We start from the raw sequence: 19,773 nt of genomic DNA, 5'->3' as shown, positions 1-19,773 counted from the left end.
GTAACAGGAAAGCTGCAGAGAGGAGAATCGACTGAGGAACAGCACAGAAAGTTCACCGATTGATAATATCTTGGTGCCTTTTCAATCGTCTCGGCTGCGATGTGGTACTCACAAGAGTAAAGGATAAACGCTCGCCTCATGCATTCGATACAGCTCCCTGGACATTGTCCCAGTGGAGCGGCACAGTGGTTAGCGCTGCTGCCTCACAGCGCCAGGGACCCGGGTTCAAATCCAGCCTTGGTTATCCTCGTGTCGGCGTGGGTTTCCCCCAGGTCTCCTCCTGAGGTTAGGTGGATTGGCCGTGCCAAATTGCCCCTTAGCTGGAGAAGGACGGGCTAGGGTAAACGCATGAAATAACAGGGATAGGCCCTGGGTGGGATTGTGGTCAGTACAAACTCAATGGACCAAATGCCCTCCTTCTGCTCTGTAAGGATTCGATTAAACATTTTGAGGACAGGGACAGCACGGGGTTAGATACAGAGTAAAGCTCCCTCTACACTGCCCCCCCCATCAAACGCTCCCAGGACAGGTACAGCACGGGGTTAGATACAGAGTAAAGCTTGCTCTACACTGTCCCCCCATCAAACACTCCCAGGACAGGTACAGCACGGGGTTAGATACAGAGTAAAGCTCCCTCTACACTGTCCCCCATCAAACACTCCCAGGACAGGTACAGCACGGGGTTAGATACAGAGTAAAGTTCCCTCTACACTGTCCCCCCATCAAACACTCCCAGGACAGGTACAACACGGGGTTAGATACAGAGTAAAGCTCCCTCTACACTGTCCCCCCATCAAACACTCCCAGGACAGGTACAGCACGGGGTTAGATACAGAGTAAAGCTTGCTCTACACTGTCCCCCCATCAAACACTCCCAGGACAGGTACAGCACGGGGTTAGATACAGAGTAAAGCTCCCTCTACACTGTCCCCCATCAAACACTCCCAGGACAGGTACAGCACGGGGTTAGATACAGAGTAAAGCTCCCTCTACACTGTCCCCCATCAAACACTCCCAGGGCAGGTACAGCACGGGGTTAGATACAGAGTAAAGCTCCCTCTACACTGTCCCCCCCATCAAACACTCCCAGGACAGGTACAGCACGGGGTTAGATACAGAGTAAAGCTCCCTCTACACTGTCCCCATCAAACACTCCCAGGACAGGTACAGCACGGGGTTAGATACAGAGTAAAGCTCCCGCTACACTGTCCCCCATCAAACACTCCCAGGACAGGTACAGCACGGGGTTAGATACAGAGTGACTGATAATTGAGTGGGAGTGTGGAAATGCTGTTTGCTCCGATGGGGCTCCATCAGGGTGAATCAAAACCTGGGCCCTGTGTTGTCCTGTATTTCTCCTCACCTTTCCACCAGTTGGTTTGGATGAACAAACTGTTACTGTGGTGCTGTCGACATGTCGGATCTCAGGGATGAATTGGGTTTCCATGATTGGTGAAATGCCGCTAAGAGGGTGGGGGTGAGGGGTGGGGAGTCCTGTGGGGGGGCCGGTGGCGGTGGAAAGGATCACCTCACTCTGGACTTGAGGGGGATGAGTGTAGAATTGTCTACGATGCCTCCCTGAGTTGAAGTGCCAATACCCTCGAGGAGTTGAGATGTCACAGTCTCGTCGAATTGTCCTGAAGGCCAGGGAGACTGAATGGCCTCTTCCCTGTTCCTGCTACGTCTTAGAGAACCTCATGAACACTGTAATTCACCTCTTCATTCTGACGGCCTTGCCCTCAGCTACCTGAGGCCCAAAGGTCTAGGATTCCTTCATTAATCCACTTGTCAGGGACTCCTAGAGTCTCACAACTTGATTTGATTTGATTTATTAGTGTCACATTATTAAAATACAATGAAAAGTATTGTTTCTTGCGGGCTTTACAAAACATACCGTTCATAGAGTACACAGGGAAGAAGGATTTGATTTGATTTATTATTGTCACATGTATTGGGATACAGTGAAAAGTATTGTCTCCTGCGCACTGTACAGACAAAACATACCATTCATAGAGTACATAGGGGAGAAGGATTTGATTTGATTTATTATTGTCACATGTATTGGGATACAGTGAAAAGTATTGTTTCTTGCGCGCTATACAGACAAAGCATACCGTTCAGAGGGAAGGAAAGGAGAGCGTGCAGAATGTAGTGTTACAGTCATAGCTAGGGTGTAGAGAAAGATGTCCAAAGATGTGCAGGTTAGGTGGATTGGTCATGCTAAATTGCCCCTTAGTGTCCAAAAATGTGCAGGTTAGGTGGATTGGCCATGCTAAATTGCCCCTTAGTGCCCAAAGATGTGCGGGTTAGGTGGATTGGCCATGCTAAATTGTCCCTTACTGTCCAAAGATGGGAGGGGTTGGGTGGATTGACCATGTTAAATTGACCCTCGTGTCGAGGGGATTAGCAGAGTAAATACATGGGGTTACACGAATATGGTAGGATTGTGTTCAGTACAGCCTCGATGGAACGAGTGGCCTCCTTCTGTACTGTCGGGATTCTATGAAATCCATCTCACGGCCAATCGGTTTTCAAAGGAATGCGATCCGTCAAAGGACGTTTGCAATGGGGAAGTGGTTTACAAAAACCAAATCTTAGTAAACAAGTTCTTGGCTGATGTGAGTCATGGGGAGTTTTTTCTTGTCAAAAGACGAGAGCCTCAGGCCACAAATATCCCCGCCTACAGCCTTCTGGGTCACTGTCACCTACCACGAAACGGCTAATGTAAAATCGAGGTCGAAGGTGGAAAGTGCAGGTGGGCTGGTGTTGACCAGTTTCTGGGAATTGGTGTACCACCATTAGCATGTCATAGAAGGAAAGTTTAGACACTTGTATAATTCCCTTCACAGCTCTGGGATGTCTCGAAACCCTCCGGAGGCAATGATCGCGAAATATTAGTCATTGCTGATCTGACACATCACAACCGACGATGTGGTACTGACTTCAATTTACTAAAGATGCTGAGACATCTTTCCTTGTCCTTCCAAACCCATCACCACTTCGTTCTAGAAGGACAAGGCGGGGGGGGGGGGGGGTTCCCCTCCGCTCACTGCTCCGACTTGGAAATATATCGGCTGTTCCTCCGCAGTCACTGAGTCAAAATCCTCGAAACTCTCTCCCTGTGGGTCAACCCGTGGAACATAGAGGTTCAAGAAGGCAGCTTACCACCACCTTCTCGAGAGGTGACGAGGGACGGGCAACAAATTCTAGCCCAGCCAGCAACGCCCGTGTCTCATGAATAAGGTAAAAAAAAAGATAGTCTGTTTTAGCTGTTGATTGAGGGGTGAATGTTACCCCAGGACACTGTGGCATATTCCCACCGCTCTTCTTAACACCGTAGGGAAGTTTCAGCTCCAATCTGAGAGGGTTTTGTATGTCGGAAACAGGGTTGAGCTTGCTGCGTCTGGGAACCTGGATTCTGTGCTCAAATCATCGGTTTGGACCTGCAACATTCCGACCCTGAGGTGAGAGAGGCGTACCTCGTTCGCCAAGCTCACAGGCTATGTGGCGGAGACTGGCTGTGTGTCCCTGGGATAATGACGTGGGATCGGTTGTGGCAGGATTGCCGGGATGAGAGTCAGAGATTTCCATTTCGCAAACGGCTGCTAGTAAAATCACAACTTCCCTGGTTTCTGTCCAGTAATTAGTCTCAGGGAAGCAAAGGTGACACCTCTTCCCTATCTCTGTAACCTCCTCCAGCTCCTACACCCCTCCTTATCTCTGTAACCCCCTCCAGCTCCTACACCCCTCCCTATCTCTGTAACCTCCTCCAGCCCCGACACCTGCCTTTCTCTCTAACCTCCTCCAGTTCCACACCCCTCCCTATCTCTGTAACTTCCTACAACTCTCTCACTCTCTGTAAACTCCTCCGGCCCCCACACCCTCCGTGATCTCTGCGCCCCCTCCAATTCCGGCCCCTCGAATATCCTATGATTTCCACCACTGGCCTCCGCGCCTTCATCTGCCTGGGGGACCCTAAGTTCTGGAATTCCCTCCCAAAATCTCTCAGTCTCTCTCTCTCTCTCTTCCTCTCTTTAAAAGGGAACTGTCTGACCAAAACTTCAGTCACAATATTCCCCCCCACCACCTTGGCACAAAGTCAACTTTCAGTTTGATGTTCCTGTGCCCACTTCCGGGGGGAGATTCAAACAAAATGCACCTCATTGTTGTTGAGAGAGAATATATAAACTTTATACCAGGAAGTTAACATGGCTTCAGTTCTCAACAAATTAAGACAAACTCATGACTTCTTCCTGGGGCGGCATGGTGGCACAGTGGTTAGCACTGCTGCCTCGCGGTACTAGCGATCTGGGTTCGATTCCCGGCTCATAAGAAATAGGAGCAGGAGTAAGCCATCTAGCCCTTCGAGCCTGTCCCGCCATTCAATAAGATCATGGCTGATCTGAAGTGGATCAGTTCCACTTTCCCGCTCTCTCCCCATAACCCTTAATTCCCTTGTCTATCAGAAATCTATCAACCTGTGACTTAAATATATTCAGCGAGGTAGCCTCCACCGCTTCAACGGGCAGAGAATTCCACAGACTCACCACCCTTTGAGTGAAGAAGTTCCTCCTCAACTCCGATCTAAACTGCACCCCCCCCTTATTTTGTGGCTGTGCCCTCTCATCCTGCTATCCTTTCTAAGTGGGAAGAATCTCTCTTCCTCTTCATTATCTAGCCCCTTCATTACCTTGTATTACATTCCCCCTCAGCCTTCTAAACTCCAATGAGTACAGACCCAGTCTATTCAATCTCTCCTCATAGGCTAGCCCCCCTCATCTCCGGTATCAACCTGATGAACCTTCTCTGTACTCCCTCCAAGGCCAATATATCCTTCTGCAAGTGCGGCGACCAAAACTGCACACGGTACTCCAGTTGCGGCCTCACCAGTGCCCTGTACAGTTGCAGCAAGACCTCCCTGCTTTTATATTCTATCCCCCTCGCTATAAAGGCCAGCATCCCATTCGCCTTCTTGATCACCTGCTGCACCTGCAGACTGGGTTTTTGCGACTCATGCACAAGGACCCCCAGGTCCCTCTGCACTGTAGCATGCTGCAACTTTTCGCCCTTCAAATAATAATCCCTCCTACTATTATTTCTACCAAAGTGGATAACCTCACACTTGCTAATGTTATACTCTATTTGCCAGGTCCTCGCCCACTCGCTCAGCCTATCCAAATCTCTCTGCAGACTTTCCGCATCCTCCACGCAATTTGCTTTTCCACTCATCTTCAAATCATCAGCAAATTTCGTCACCCTACACTCAGCCCCCTCCTCCAGATCATCTATGTAAATGGTAAACAGCACCGATCCCTGCGGCACACCATTAGTCACCAACTGCCAACCAGAAAAGCACCCATTTATTCCAACTCTCTGTTCCTGTTAGACAACCAATCTTCAATCCACGCTGACGCTTTACCCCCAACTCCGTGTACCCTAACCTTCTGCAGCAACCTTTTGTGAGGCACCTTATCAAACGCCTTCTGGAAATCTAAAAACACCACATCCACCAGTTCCCCTCTGTCTACCGCACTAGTCACATCCTCATAGAAATCCAATAAATTCGTTAAACACGACTTCCCCTTCACGAGTCTGTGCTGTGTCTGCTCTATCAAACCATTCCTTTCTCGGTGCCTCGCTATTTCTTCTTTGATGATGGATTCTAGCATTTTTCCAACTACGGACGTTAAACTAACCAGCCTATAATTCCCTGCCTTTTGTCTATCTTTGTTTCAAACAGCGACGTAACATCAGCTGTTTTCCAATCTTCCGGCACTTCCCCGGAGCCCAGCGAATTTTGATAAATAATTATTAAGGCATCCGCCATCACCTCTGCCATTTCTTTCAGAATCCTGGGATGCATTCCATCCGGTCCCTGGGACTTGTCTACCTTCAGTCCCGTTAGTCTATCAAGCACTACCTCTCTAGTGACAGTAATCGCATTAAAGACCTCATCTCCTACCATCCTTCTATCTTTAATATCCGGCAAACTATTTGTGTCCTGTGTGAAGACCGACACAATAAACTTATTTAAAGCCTCAGCCATTTCCTCGTCGCCCACCACTAAATCCCCCCTCTCATCCTCCAAGGGTCCAACATTCACTCTAGCCAGTCTCCTCTTCTTTATATATTTGTAAAAACTTTTACAGTCATTTTTTATATTTAGAGTTAGTTTAGCTTCATACTCTATCTTTCCTTTCTTTATTGCTTTCTTAGTAATTCTTGTTTTTTTAAATCTTTCCCAATCTTCTAATTCCCCACTATTTTTAGCTGCTCTGAACACATCAGCTTTTAATTTAATACTCTCCTTTATTTCCTCCGATAACCACGGCTGGTTCTCTCTTCTCTTACAGTCCTTCTTTACCAACGGAATATATTTCTGCTGAGTACCAAGAAAGATCTCCTTAAAAATCCTCCACTGTTCCTCAGCTGTCCTACCAACCAATCTGCGCCCCCAATCTACATTCGCCAATTCTGCCCTCATCTTATCATATCACTGTCTGCGTGGAGTCTGCATGTTCTCCCCGTGTCTGTGTGGGTTTCCTCTGAGTGCTCCAGTTTCTTCCCACAGTCCGAAAGATGTATTTTAGAGTATTGTGTGCAGTTTTGGTCACCTAATTACAGGAAGGATATTAATAAGGTTGAAAGAGTGCAGAGAAGGATGTTGCCAGGACTTGAGAAGCTGAGTTACAGACAAATAGGTTAGGACTTTATTCCCTGGAGCGTAGAAGAATGAGGGGAGATTTGATAGAGGTGTATAGGAGTTGATGGGTAAAGATAGAGTGAATGCAAGCAGGTTTTTTTCCACTGAGGCTAGGGGGAGAAAAGAAACTAGAGGACATGGGTTAAGGGGGAAAAGTTTAAAGGGAATATTAGAGGGGGGGACTTCTTCACACAGAGAGTGGTGGGAGTGTGGAATGAGCTGCTGGATAAAGTGGTGAATGCGGGCTCACTTTTAACATTTAAGAAAAACTTGGACAGGTACTTGGATGAGAGGGGTTTGGAGGGATCTGGTCCAAGTCAGTGGGACTAGGCAGAAAAATGGTTTGGCACAGACAAGAAGGGCCAAAAGGCCTGGGTCTGTGCTGTAATGTTCTATGCTTCAGACAAAGCTGTTGGCTCTGACAAAGGGTCACCTGGACTCGAAACGTCAGCTACATTCTCTCCTTGGAAACTTGCTGAGATTTCCCAGCATTTTCGGGGGAGCAGGAGGTGGGGGGGTGTGGGGGGGGGGGCAGGGGGGGGTGGATTTCCCGACACCAGCATTAGGGACTTTATTTGCTTTGCATATCGCCGGGGGGGGCGGGGGGGGGTGGGATGTTCGGGTGGAGGCGTCGGGGAAATTTCGACAAAACTTTCCCCCCCTGTGTCGGGGTGGGTGGTGGTGGTCAGGGGTGAGGGGGGGGGGGGTGCCTGCACTGTCTCCCCCCCCGCCTCCTCTCCTGGCGGTTCGCCAGTCCCTGCCTGTCTCTATCCCGAAACGCAGGATTTCCTGATTGTCAATGGCATCTCACTCCATGACGGCACCCCGCCCCCCCCACCCCCCCCACCCCCACCCCCGCCAGGCCACCTTTCCGAGTTAGGCTGGATTGGCCATGCATAATTGCCCTTTAGTGTCCAAACATGTGCAGGTTAGGTTTGGAAAGTTGGGGATTTTCTGTGGTCTCCGAAAGCTGTTTTGCCTACAGCTGACGAAAAGGGAAATTTAGAAATAAATCACTAGTTCCTGGGGAAACACGCTCCAGCTGAATAAAATCATTCAGTGACTGTTTACTATAGCTCACTCATATCAAACGGCATGGGGACTGTCACCCTGGGTCTTGTGCTGATGCTCTTCACTGAGATGTCAAGGACAGGTAAGTGACACGTCCAAGTTAAATTTATGTATTCGTTATAAGCAGGCTGACATTAACGCTGCAATGAAGTTACTGTGAAAATCTCGTCGCCGCACTCCGGCGCCTGTTCGGGTTACACTGAGGGAGAATTTAGCACACCCTAACCAGCACCTCTTTCAGACTGCGGGGGGAGGAAACCGGAGCACTCGGAGGAAACCCATGCAGACATGGGAGAACGCACGCAGACAGTGACCCAAGCCGGGAATCGAACCCGGCTTCCCTGGCGCTGTGAGGCAGCAGCGCTAACCGCCGCGCCAGTGACAGAGGGATGCAAGTTTGTGAGGGGTTTCGATCAGGCAGACAGATCAAAGCCACCAGCAGAAGGATTTGGGAGATGCAGACTTTGGGCAAGGGACACAGGAGCAGGAAGAATTATTTTACACAGCGATTGGTAATGAATGACTGGAACTCGTAGCCCGCGGTGGGGTGGGAGCGATGAATGATTTGGGAAGGAAACTGGTGAGGCTTGAGGGGATTAAACTCACAGGGATCGAGGGGAGGGTATGGAGGAGTGGAACTGGCTGGATTGTGAGTTTGGAAGGGGCTGAAGTCTCCCCCGTGCCAAAATGACTCTGAGAAAAGAGAATAAATTGTCAAGAACATAATACTAAGCAACGGGGTGGAAGAGAGGGGACTCGGACAGCAAGGATCCCGGGAGGTGACAGAGCAGGATCTACTTTACAATGGAATACTTTACAATTTGGCACTTTCTGATTGCATTAGATTGAATCTGTGAGCTTGCCCTGACACAGGGAGGATGTTATCAGACCAGATTGGGACACAGGCGATTTAGGCAGATAGAGTATAACATTAGCAAATGTGAGGTTATCCACTTTGGTAGAAATAATAGTAGGAAGGGTTGTTATTTAAAGGGCGAAAAGTTGCAGCATGCTACGGTGCAGAGGGACCTGAGGGTCCTTGTGCATGAGTCGCAAAAACCCAGTCTGCAGGTGCAGCAGGTGATCAAGAAGGCGAATGGGATGTTGGCCTTTATAGCGAGGGGGATAGAATATAAAAGCAGGGAGGTCTTGCTGCAACTGTACAGGGCACTGGTGAGGCCGCAACTGGAGTACCGTGTGCAGTTTTGGTCGCCGCACTTGCAGAAGGATATATTGGCCTTGGAGGGAGTGCAGAGGAGGTTCACTAGGCTGATACCAGAGATGAGGGGGTCAGACTATGAAGAGAGACTAAATAGCCCGGGTCTGTACTCGTTGGAGTTTAGAAGGGTGAGGGGGGATCTTATAGACACATATAAGATAATGAAAGGGATGGATAGGGTAGAGGGAGAGAGATTCTTCCCACTTAGAAAGGATAGCAGGACTAGAGGGCACAACCTCAAGATAAGCGGGGGGGGGGGGGGGGGGGGAGAGTTTAGATCAGAGTTGAAGAGGAACTTCTTCACTCAAAGGGTGGTGAATCTCTGGAATTCTCTGCCCGTTGAAGTGGTGGAGGCTACCTCGTTGAATATGTTTAAGTCACGGGTACATAGATTTCTGATTGATAAGGGAATTAAGGGTTATGGGGAGAAAGCGGGAAAGTGGAACTGATCCACTTCAGATCAGCCATGATCTTATTGAATGGCGGGGCAGGCTCGAAGGGCTAGATGGCCTACTCCTGCTCCTATTTCTTATGTTCTTTACAAAAGGGTCTTGCCAAGACTGGTGTCAAGGAAAGATATTTCTGGGGGTGTTCTTTGGGACAGAGGAAACTGAGGGGAGATTTAACTGAGGTTTATAAAATTATGAGGGGCTTTGATAGAGTGGATATGAAAAAGCGGTGTACCCTTAAGGAATGGGGGTGTTGGGGGGGAGGGGGCGGGGGGGGGGGGGGGGGGGGGGGGCGGGGGGGGATGTCAACAAGCCAGATGATTTAAAGAGTTGGCAGACGATTAGAGAGGGTTTGAGGATGAATTGTGTTCGGAGAGTCTGGAATTCCCTGCCTGGAAGGATGGGGAATGCAGAAACCCTGGTCATATTTAACTGCGATGCGGATGTTGAGGTTCCGTGAAGGAAAAGCAGAGCTGGAGAGCGGCATTAGGCTGGAAGGCCCCTCTGTCGCCAGCGCGGGCTGATTGGCCTCCTTCTGTGCCATCGGTTTTCATTGGACGAGATTCCCTAGCGCCGCGATTTTCGATGCAAGAGGCGACCCACCATTGGCTGATGGTAAAACCCCACAGTGCATAAGGAGGCCATTCGGCCCATCGTGTCTGTACCGAAGACACAATTCCACCCAGGCCCTATCCCTGTAACTCCACGTATTTACTCTGCTGATCTCCCTGACTTTAGCATGGCCAATCCACCTAACCTGCACACCTTTGGAGTGTGGGAGGAAACCCACGCAGACACAGGGAGAACATGCAGACTCCGCACAGACAGTGACCCAAGTTGGGAATCGAACCCGGGTCCCTGGCGGTGGGAGGCAGCAGCGTTAACCCACTGTGCCGCCACGCCATTCTATCAGTCAATAGCTGGGGAGAACTTCCCCATATTGATCTAGCGGATCTGAATATTTATTCTACGATAGGTGTTTTTTTTTAAAAAAGTTTACTTACTAGTCACAAGTAAGGCTTATGTTAATGAAGTTACTGTGAAGCTCCCCCTTAGTCGCCGCACTCGGGGTAACACTGAGGGAGAATTTATCACCTAACCAGCACGTCTGGGAGGAAACTGGAGTACCCAGAGGAAACCTACGCAGACACCGTGGGGCGGGGAGAACGTGCAGACTCTGCACTGACCCGAGCTGGGAAGTGAACCCGGGTCCCTGGCGCTGTGAGGCAGCAGTGCTAACCCGCTGTGCCACCCAGATGGTTCAGGGGGTATAGTGGTCGGCAGGGGGATTATTGTCTTGCCTCGTCTAAATGGGCCATGGCTGAGAGCCCAGGCTGTGCACTCTGGGCGAGAGAGAGAGAGAGAGAGGGGGGTGGAATTCTGTGTCGTGCTCTCTCTGGTGGCTCTCTGTACAGCCAAACAAGGGGGAGGAAAGTCCCCAAGACACGTGTGTCTGTGTCACAATGCAAATAGCTCATTGTTCCAGCTGATCGGGAGAGCAGGAGATACGGGGGGGGATTTCCCGGCACCAACAGAAGGGACTTTGTTTAGCTTTGCATATCGCCAGCCGGGGAAAGTTCAGGTGGAGACGTCAGGGGAAATTTCGACAAAATTTTTCCCCTGTGTCTGGGTTGGGTGGGTGGGTGGTGGTGGTGGTGGTGGTGGTGGTGGGGGGGGGGGGGGGAGGGGGGGGGGGGGGGGGGGGTGATGTTCCCCCCCTCCCTTGGCGGTTTGCCCAGTCCCTGCCTGTCTCTATCCCGAAACACAGGGGTTCCTGATGTCAATCGCGTCTCTCTCCACGATGGCTCTCTCCGCACCACCGCACCCCCCCCGCCACACCCCCTCCCCACCACAGCCGGCCACCTCTCCGAGAGATCCGAATGTCGTCCAGCACATGTCGCAAGAGCACCCGGTGGAGGGGACCCCCCCTCCTGCCTGCGCACTCCCCACCCTCCCGGGACCCCTCGCGATGAAATATTTAAACACTCGGTCGATCTTCTTTCCACCGGCCGGACGCTGTCTCCTGGCCTTTATCGTGCCTTTGTCTTATTCGGGCTCACTTCTCAAAGACAGTATCATTCCTCCCCTTCTTGGCGTTCCACCCCCCACCTCCTCGCCTGCACCTATATAACCCACCCTGCCCGCCCTCCCTATCAGCTGCCTCTGACAGGTGGGGGAACCGTCTCCTCGGAAAGCGGGTCAGCCGTTTATCGGACGTGAAGGAACAGAGCCACGGGGGGAGGGGGGTGAAGACTCACGGACATTCCCGTGGTGGGATCTTTCAGTCCTGCCAGCAATGCAGCTCCCTCCCCTCGCCCCGTCGTGGGTTTCCTGGGGTGAATTCACTGGGAAGTCCTACTAAAGAAAGCAGGGCCAGAAGATTCCAGTGCCAGGGACCCGGGTTCAATTCCAGCCTTAGGTCACTGTCTGTGTGGAGTCTGCGCGTTCTCCCCGTGCCTGCGTGGGTTTCTCCAGGTGCTCCAGTTTCCTCCCACACTCCAAAGATGCGCAGGTTTAGTGGATTGGTCATGCTGAATTGTCCCTTAGTGTCCAAAGATGTGCGGGTGAGGTGGATTGGCCATGCTAAATTGTCCCTTAGTGTCCAAAGATGTGTAGGTTAGGTGGATTGGGTATGCTAAATTGCCCCTTAGTATCCAAAGGTGTGTAAGTTAGGTGGATTGGCCATGTTAAATTGCCCCTTAGGATCCAAAGATGTGCGGGTTAGGTGGATTGGCTGTGCTAAATTATCCCTTAGTGTCCAAAGATGTGAAGGTTAGGTGGATTGGCCATGCTAAATTGTCCCTTAGTGTCCAAAGATGTGCGGGTTAGGTGGATTGGCCATGCTAAATTGTCCCTTAGTGTCCAAAGATGTGCAGGTTAGGTCGATTGGCCATGCTAAATTGTCCCTTAGTGTCCAAAGATGTGTAGGTTAGGTGGATTGGGTATGCTAAATTGCCCCTTAGTATCCAAAGGTGTGTAAGTTAGGTGGATTGGCCATGTTAAATTGCCCCTTAGGATCCAAAGATGTGCGGGTTAGGTGGATTGGCTGTGCTAAATTGTCCCTTAGTGTCCAAAGATGTGCAGGTTAGGTGGATTGGCCATGCTAAATTGTCCCTTAGTGTCCAAAGATGTGCGGGTTAGGTGGATTGGCCATGCTAAATTGTCCCTTAGTGTCCAAAGATGTGCGGGTTAGGTGGATTGGCCATGTTAAATTGCCCCTTAGGATCCAAAGATGTGCGGGTTAGGTGGATTGGCTGTGCTAAATTATCCCTTAGTGTCCAAAGATGTGAAGGTTAGGTGGATTGGCCATGCTAAATTGTCCCTTAGTGTCCAAAGATGTGCGGGTTAGGTGGATTGGCCATGCTAAATTGTCCCTTAGTGTCCAAAGATGTGCAGGTTAGGTCGATTGGCCATGCTAAATTGTCCCTTAGTGTCCAAAGATGTGTAGGTTAGGTGGATTGGGTATGCTAAATTGCCCCTTAGTATCCAAAGGTGTGTAAGTTAGGTGGATTGGCCATGTTAAATTGCCCCTTAGGATCCAAAGATGTGCGGGTTAGGTGGATTGGCTGTGCTAAATTGTCCCTTAGTGTCCAAAGATGTGCAGGTTAGGTGGATTGGCCATGCTAAATTGTCCCTTAGTGTCCAAAGATGTGCGGGTTAGGTGGATTGGCCATGCTAAATTGTCCCTTAGTGTCCAAAGATGTGCGGGTTAGGTCGATTGGCCATGCTAAATTGCCCCTTAGTGTCCAAAGATGTGCGGGTTAGGTGGATTGGCCGTGCTAAATTGTCCCTTAGTGTCCAAAGATGTGCGGGTTAGGTGGATTGGCCATGCTAAATTGTCCCTTAGTGTCCAAAGATGTGCAGGTTAGGTGGATTGGCCATGCTAAATTGCCCCTTAGGGTCCAAAGATGTGCGGGTTAGGTGGATTGGCCATGCTAAATTGTCCCTTAGTGTCCAAAGATGTGCAGGTTAGGTGGATTGGCCATGCTGAATTGTCCCTTAGTGTCCAAAGATGTGCGGGTTAGGTGGATTGGCCATGCTAAATTGTCCCTTAGTGTCCAAAGATGTGCAGGTTAGGTGGATTGGCCATGCTAAATTGCCCCTTAGGATCCAAAGATGTGCGGGTTAGGTGGATTGGCCATGCTAAATTGTCCCTTAGTGTACAAAGATGTGCAGATTAGGTGGATTGGCCATGCTAAATTGCCCCTTAGTGTCAGGGGGACGAGCTAGGATAAATGCATGGGGATAGGGCCTTAGTGGGATTGTGTTTGGTGCAGACTCAATGGGCCGAATGGCCTCTCCCTGCACTATAGGGATTCCCGAAAACCTTCCAATATTTAATGGTTTCGGTAAATGGCAGTCAAAGGAATGTCACAGAATTTGTACATGATCTGGCCCCGAGTGATTGCTTTTTATGGCAACGGAACTAAAACTAACTTCCACAAGGTGAAACGTAACATGTAAGAAGAGTTAAAATCATCCTGGTTCTCAAAAATGTGCAAGAGTTATAATTTATGAAGAAAACAATGCATATCGAAGCAACGATTGGCTTGTAGAAAGTTGGATATTAAGCTGGAAAAGAGGTGATAGCAAGAGGTTATGGGGAGTAAATTTAATTCAATCTTTGAAAGAACAAGATCCTTCCTGCGCAGATTTTTGAAAGCATTTTATCGAAAATGTAGGTGCCCCCATCACGGTTTTGTGGCGGGGAGGTCTTGTCTCGTGATTGGGTTCTTTGAAGAAAGATTGACCAGGGCAGGGCAGTGGGTGTGTAGGACATGGATTTCATTCAAGCTTTCTGTATCAGTCAGCCCACAGCAGGTTGGCACAGAAGGTGAGACCATACAGGATCGAGGTGAGCCGGCAAGATGGATACAAAACTATCTTGGGCGTAGTCTCACAACACCAGGTTTAAGTCTAACAGGTTTATTTAGAGTCACGAGATTTCAGAGCAGCGTCAGTGGGAGTGGTGTTCACAAAGAAGGCATATAGAGACACAAACTCAATTTACAAAATAATGGTTGGAATGCGAGTCTTCACAGGTAATCAAGTCTTAAAGGTACAGACAATGTGAGTGGAGATAGCATTAAGCACAGGTTAAAGAGATGTGTATTATCTCCAGACAGGACAGTAAGTGAGATTTTGCAAGTCCAGGCAAGTCGTGGGGGTTACAGATAGTGTGACATGAACCCAAGGTCTCGGCTGAGGCCGTCCTCATGTGTGCGGAACTTGGCTATCAGTCTCTGCTCAGCGACTCTGTGCTGTTGTGTGTCATGAAGGCCGCCTTGGAGAATGTTTACCCGAAGATCAGAGACCGATTGCCCGTGACCACTGAAGTGTTTGCTAACAGGAAGGGAACAGTCTTGCCTGGTGATTATCGAGCGATGTTCATTCATTGTAGCGTCTGCATCGTCTCCCCAATGTACCATGCCTTGGGACATCCTTTCCTGCAGCGTAACAGTAGACAACGTTGGCCGAGTTGCAAGAGTACGTATCGTGTACCTGGTGGATGGTGCTCTCACATGAGATGATGTCATCAAAGGCGGCCTTCATGACACACGACAGCGCAGAATTGCTGAGCAGAAACTGATAGCCAAGTTCCGCACACATGAGGACGGCCTCAACCGAGACCTTGGGTTCATTTCGCTCTATCTGTAACCCCCACGACTTGCCGGGGCTTGCAACATTTCACTTACTGTCCTATCTGGAGACAATACACATCTCTTTAACCTGTGCTTAATCCATTCTCCACTCGTATTATCTGTACCTTTAAGATTTGATTACTTGTAAAGACTCACATTCCAGCCATTATTTTGTAAATTGAGTTTGTATCCCCATATATCCTATTAGTGAACAAAACTCTCACCTTATGAATGCAATTTAGCATGGCAAATCCACCTAACCTGCACATTTTTGGACACTAAGGAGCAATTTAGCATGGCCAATCTGCCTAACCTGCACATCTTTGGACACTAAGGGGCAATTTAGCATGGCCAATCTGCCTAACCTGCACATCTTTGGACACTAAGGGGCAATTTAGCATGGCAAATCCACCTAACCTGCACATCTTTGGTTACGAAGGGGCAATTTAGCATGGCCAATCCACCTAACCTGCACATCTTTGGGACAGTGGGAGGAAACCGGAGCACTGGAGGAAACCCACGCAGACACGGATAAAACGTGCAGACTCCGCATAGACAGTGACCCGAGCCAGGAATCGAACCCATGTCCCTGGCGCTGTGAGGCAGCAGTGCTAACCCAATGCGTGTTTAAGAGTATGGGAGCTTAAGAACAGTGCTGAACCATCCTTCTCACATATCTGCCATTTCTGCCCCCCCCCCCACAGAGCATCTCACTTGCAAGGGGCAGTTGCTCTTGCCACAGATCGCGACCCACTCCGGAGCGACCGTCCAGTTACCCTGCCTCTTCGACTGGCACGGCAGGCATCCCAGGGAGTACACACTGGTGTGGAAGTTCATCAGGAGAGATCAGGAGCTGATGGCTTACGGCTGGGACAGCCAGTCGGAAAACCCGGAGTCGGATTCTCGGTTCATGAACAGGACGGGAGTGAGGCGGGACTGGTTCGCAGAGGGAAACGCCACCCTGACCCTGGGGAACTTGGCACTGAGCGACGGGGGATCATATACCTGTCAGGTCACCACCATGGAACCTCATGAGAGGGAAACATGTGCTGAGGTGACCTTATCTGTCAAGGAAGGCGAGTAGAACTGTTCATCACCTAATCCTCCAGCTCTATTTCATATTCACACCTCAAACTTTATACCTCGGAAAGAGTGCAGCAAAGATTCTTCAGAAGGTTTTCCAGGAATTCAGTTGCGAGGATAGATTGCAGAAGTTTTCCCTGGAGCAAGAGATTTGATGGCGGTATCCAAAATCGCGAGCGGTCTGGGACAGAGTAGACGAGAAATATAGACTAGCTCTCACATCCGAACAGCTCCTAATCAGTATTGCTGAGTTTAGTTTATCTATTGGTGTAACAAGTTGGCTTATATTAACACCGCAATGAAGTTGTTGTGAAAATCCCCTAGTCGCCACACTCCGGTGTCTGTTTGGGTAACACTGAGGGAGAATTTAGCTCCTGACCAGCATGCCTTTTGGACTGTGGGAGGAAACCGGAGCACCTGGAGGAAACCCACACGGACACGGGGAGAATGTGCAGTCTCCGCACAGACAGTGCGAGAATCGAACCCAGGTCCCTGACGCTGTGAGGTAGCAGTGCTAACCAGTGTGCCACATACTGCCAGTATAAGTGCAAACTAACCTCTCTCGTTGACACAGTTCCTCCTCAATATAATCTAAGTGCGGATTATCTTTCTCATCCACACAATCTCCCCTTTTCAACAAACCATAAAATCCCACCCAAGGGACCATTATCCGCCCATCGCACGCTCCGATTCCTGTAAAATCTAACCACTGTATTAAACAAAATGAAAGGCTCGGGTGAGGTCTACAAAATAATGAAGGGCACAGTTCAACTAGATAGTCAATATCTTTTCCCAAAGGTAGGGGAGTCTAAAACTAGGTTTAAGGTGAGAGGGAGAGATACAAAAGGGTCCAGAGGGGCAATTTTTTTCACACAGAGGGTGGTGAGTGTCTGGAACGAGCTGCCAGAGGTAGTAGTAGAGGCGGGTACAATTTTGTCTTTTAAAAAGCATTAGATAGTTACATGGGTATGATGGGTATAGAGAGATATGGGCCAAATGTGGGCAACTGGGACGAGCTTAGCATTAAAAACTGGGCAGCATGGACAAGTTGGGCTGAAGGGCCTGTTTCCATGCTGTAAAGTGCTGTTGCTCTACGGAAATGTAAACCATCAAATAAAAATGTGGATAAAGGAGCAATAAAATACCCCAGATCCAAGGGTACTCACTGGCAATGGAAGCCATCAATGATGCCAGTGGATGCCATGTGCTCCCTCCCCAAGGGCACCTGTTTGCCAATTTAGCCGTGGTGCAGAGGCAGTCAGTCATTCGGACGAACCCTGGCTCTTAAATCTTTGCGTTAACCTTCCTCCAATTAGCACTCACTGCTCTGAATCATAACTAGATCTCAATCATCACAGCATTTTAAGGGTGGCACAGGGGTTGGTGCTGCTGCCTCACAGTGCTAGGACCCAGGTTCGATGCCAGCTTGGGTCACTGTCTGTGCAGAGGCTGCACATTCTCCCTGTGTCTGCGTGGGTTTCCTCCGGGTGCTCCGGTTTCCTCCCACAGTCCAAAGATGTGCAGGTTAGGTGGATTGGCCATGCTAAATTGCTCCTTAGTGTCCAAAGATGCGCAGGTTAGGTGGATTGGCCATGCTAAATTGTCCCTTAGTGTCCAAAGATGTGTAGGTTAGGTGGATTGGCCATGCTAAATTACCCCTTAGTGTCCAAAGATGCGCAGGTTAGGTGGATTGGCCATGCTAAATTGTCCCTTAGTGTCCAAAGATGTGTAGGTTAGGTGGATTGACCATGCTAAATTGCCCCTTAGTGTCCAAAGATGTGTAGGTTAGGGGGACTGGCCATGCTAAATTGTCCCTTAGTGTCCAAAGATGTGTAGGTTAGGTGGATTGGCCATGCTAAATTACCCCTTAGTGTCCAAAGATGTGTAGGTTAGGGGGACTGGCCATGCTAAATTGCTCCTTAGTGTCCAAAGATGTGCAGGTTAGGTGGGTTAAATTGCCCCTTAGTGTCAGGGGGACGAGCAGTGTAAATATTAGGGGTTACAAGAATAGGGCCTGGGGTGGGATTGTGGTCAGTGCAGATGTGATGGGCCGAATGGCCTCCTTCTGCCCTGTTGATTCTATAATTCTATAATTTGCAGCATTAGTAATGGCGGGTAGATGAAGTCGAGGCAGACATCCAACATTACTATATTGGGTGATCAGGCTCGAGGGGATGAATGGCCTGTTCCTACCTCTTCCTGTTCTTCCGCCCCCCTCCCTGAGAAACTTAACAAAACTCTCCCTCCCTCCATTACAGGCCACGGGAACACCAGAGGCGACGCAGGAAAGCAACGGGGTCAGTGGAATTCGACACCGCAGCAACCTGGAGGGGCTACGGAGCAGGCTCCCAATCCCGGGAAAAGATCCGGAGTCCGGAACGGGAGCAGCAGGACCCGATCCCCCGTCCTCTTGCACTTTTCCCAAGTTCTAATCCTCCTGTTCCTTGTCCTCTCCATGCGCTAATCCCTGGATTCGGGAAAATCAGAGCGATCGGCAAGGAAGGGTGAGTCAGGGGATCTCTTCGGAATGGGGACTGTTGACAATGGGGATGAACCGGGAAACTTCCCAATGTTATTGTGACCCTCGGATACTCGTGACGTAAGCGCAGGTTAGGTACAAAGTTGCTTGTTCTTTCTTCGTTCATTGGTGGGTATCATTTCTGTTACAGGTCAGGACTGGGTGTTCCCAAAGCCAGAGCCTTCTCGGTCCTCTACGAGAAGACTGGCAAACACCCTGGTCTGGCCACACGCCAGGCTGCGCGAGAGCCATGAGAAGTGGATGAGGTTGTTTGGGTCCCATGCCCCTGGGTACCAGCCCACCGAACCTGTCTCCAGCCCTCAGACAACGGAATTCCTGATATACACCCAACCGGGATCGGAGGAATGAGCCAGAGGAAGGGAAGCTGGGAGGATCGGTTGTGCTGTACGTGCTCTTTGGCTCCTGTTGACCCCACCAGACCCTCCAACCCAGCCAGTCAAGGGTCAATCGCAGAGCTGCCAACTCTCCAGGCCAAACATTACAGCAAAAGACACACGTGCGCGCGGCTTTTAAAACTAAAATTGTCTTCTTTTGATGCCCCTCATTAATGTTGAACAGTTTTCATTCAAGATCACGCCTTTGTGCATCGCTACAACAAAAAAGAGACATCCTGTCAAAACTTTTCACCTCGCACTCATCAGGACAAATGCAGGAATGCCAAATTTCAAAGTTGGCGACAATTTGTATTGCAAGGCGTTCTGATTGGATGGCAAGTGAGCTCAAATCGGTTGAAGCCTCAGCCTACACGGCAGCAGTTTGGGAGCTTGTTTGTGTGATATTGCCCTCCAATCACCTCCCTAACCTTTGCACCACATTTGCACTTTATTTCAGGGGCCCAGCGTCTTAATTAATTTATTTATACAAGTTACACCATCTCAGAGAGTGGACCAAAGTTTCAGCGCTGTATCATGTACAGGCACATGAGTGGAATAGAGACCCTTTTAAATAAGGGTCAGGAGCCCTGGGACATTCCTGGGCATCAATTGATTCCTATGGACCTTCCAACGTATTTTCTGGCATGACATCTCCTCCTGTCCTCTCTGTGTTTTTCTCTCTCTGTACCTCTC

General features: G+C 49.6%; 1 protein-coding gene across 1 annotated transcript; it reads left to right on the top strand.

Moving 5' to 3' along the window:
• The first annotated feature begins 7,794 nt into the window (after positions 1–7,794).
• Positions 7,795–19,636, top strand: LOC145337113 (uncharacterized). Its single transcript, XM_080181875.1, has 4 exons — positions 7,795–7,856; positions 15,789–16,160; positions 18,426–18,671; positions 18,837–19,636. Exons 1-3 carry the CDS (start codon positions 7,799–7,801, stop codon positions 18,629–18,631), a joined length of 636 nt encoding a protein of 211 aa, XP_080038001.1. The 5' UTR covers positions 7,795–7,798; the 3' UTR covers positions 18,632–18,671; positions 18,837–19,636.
• Positions 19,637–19,773: the final 137 nt, after the last annotated feature.

This window comes from Carcharhinus amblyrhynchos, unplaced genomic scaffold (genome assembly GCF_965287045.1).
Source record: "Carcharhinus amblyrhynchos unplaced genomic scaffold, sCarAmb.v2.hapA scaffold_43, whole genome shotgun sequence".
Lineage (NCBI taxonomy): Eukaryota > Metazoa > Chordata > Chondrichthyes > Carcharhiniformes > Carcharhinidae > Carcharhinus > Carcharhinus amblyrhynchos.
This window is presented reverse-complemented; position numbering and strand designations above follow the sequence as displayed.

Coding starts and splice junctions, on each gene's coding strand:
- LOC145337113 (XM_080181875.1), top strand. CDS start 7,799: ATGGGGACTGTCACCCTGGGTCTTGTGCTGATGCTCTTCACTGAGATG. Junction 7,857..15,788: donor CACTGAGATGTCAAGGACAG/GTAAGTGACACG, acceptor CCCCCCCCACAG/AGCATCTCACTTGCAAGGGG. Junction 16,161..18,425: donor GACCTTATCTGTCAAGGAAG/GCGAGTAGAACT, acceptor CCTCCATTACAG/GCCACGGGAACACCAGAGGC.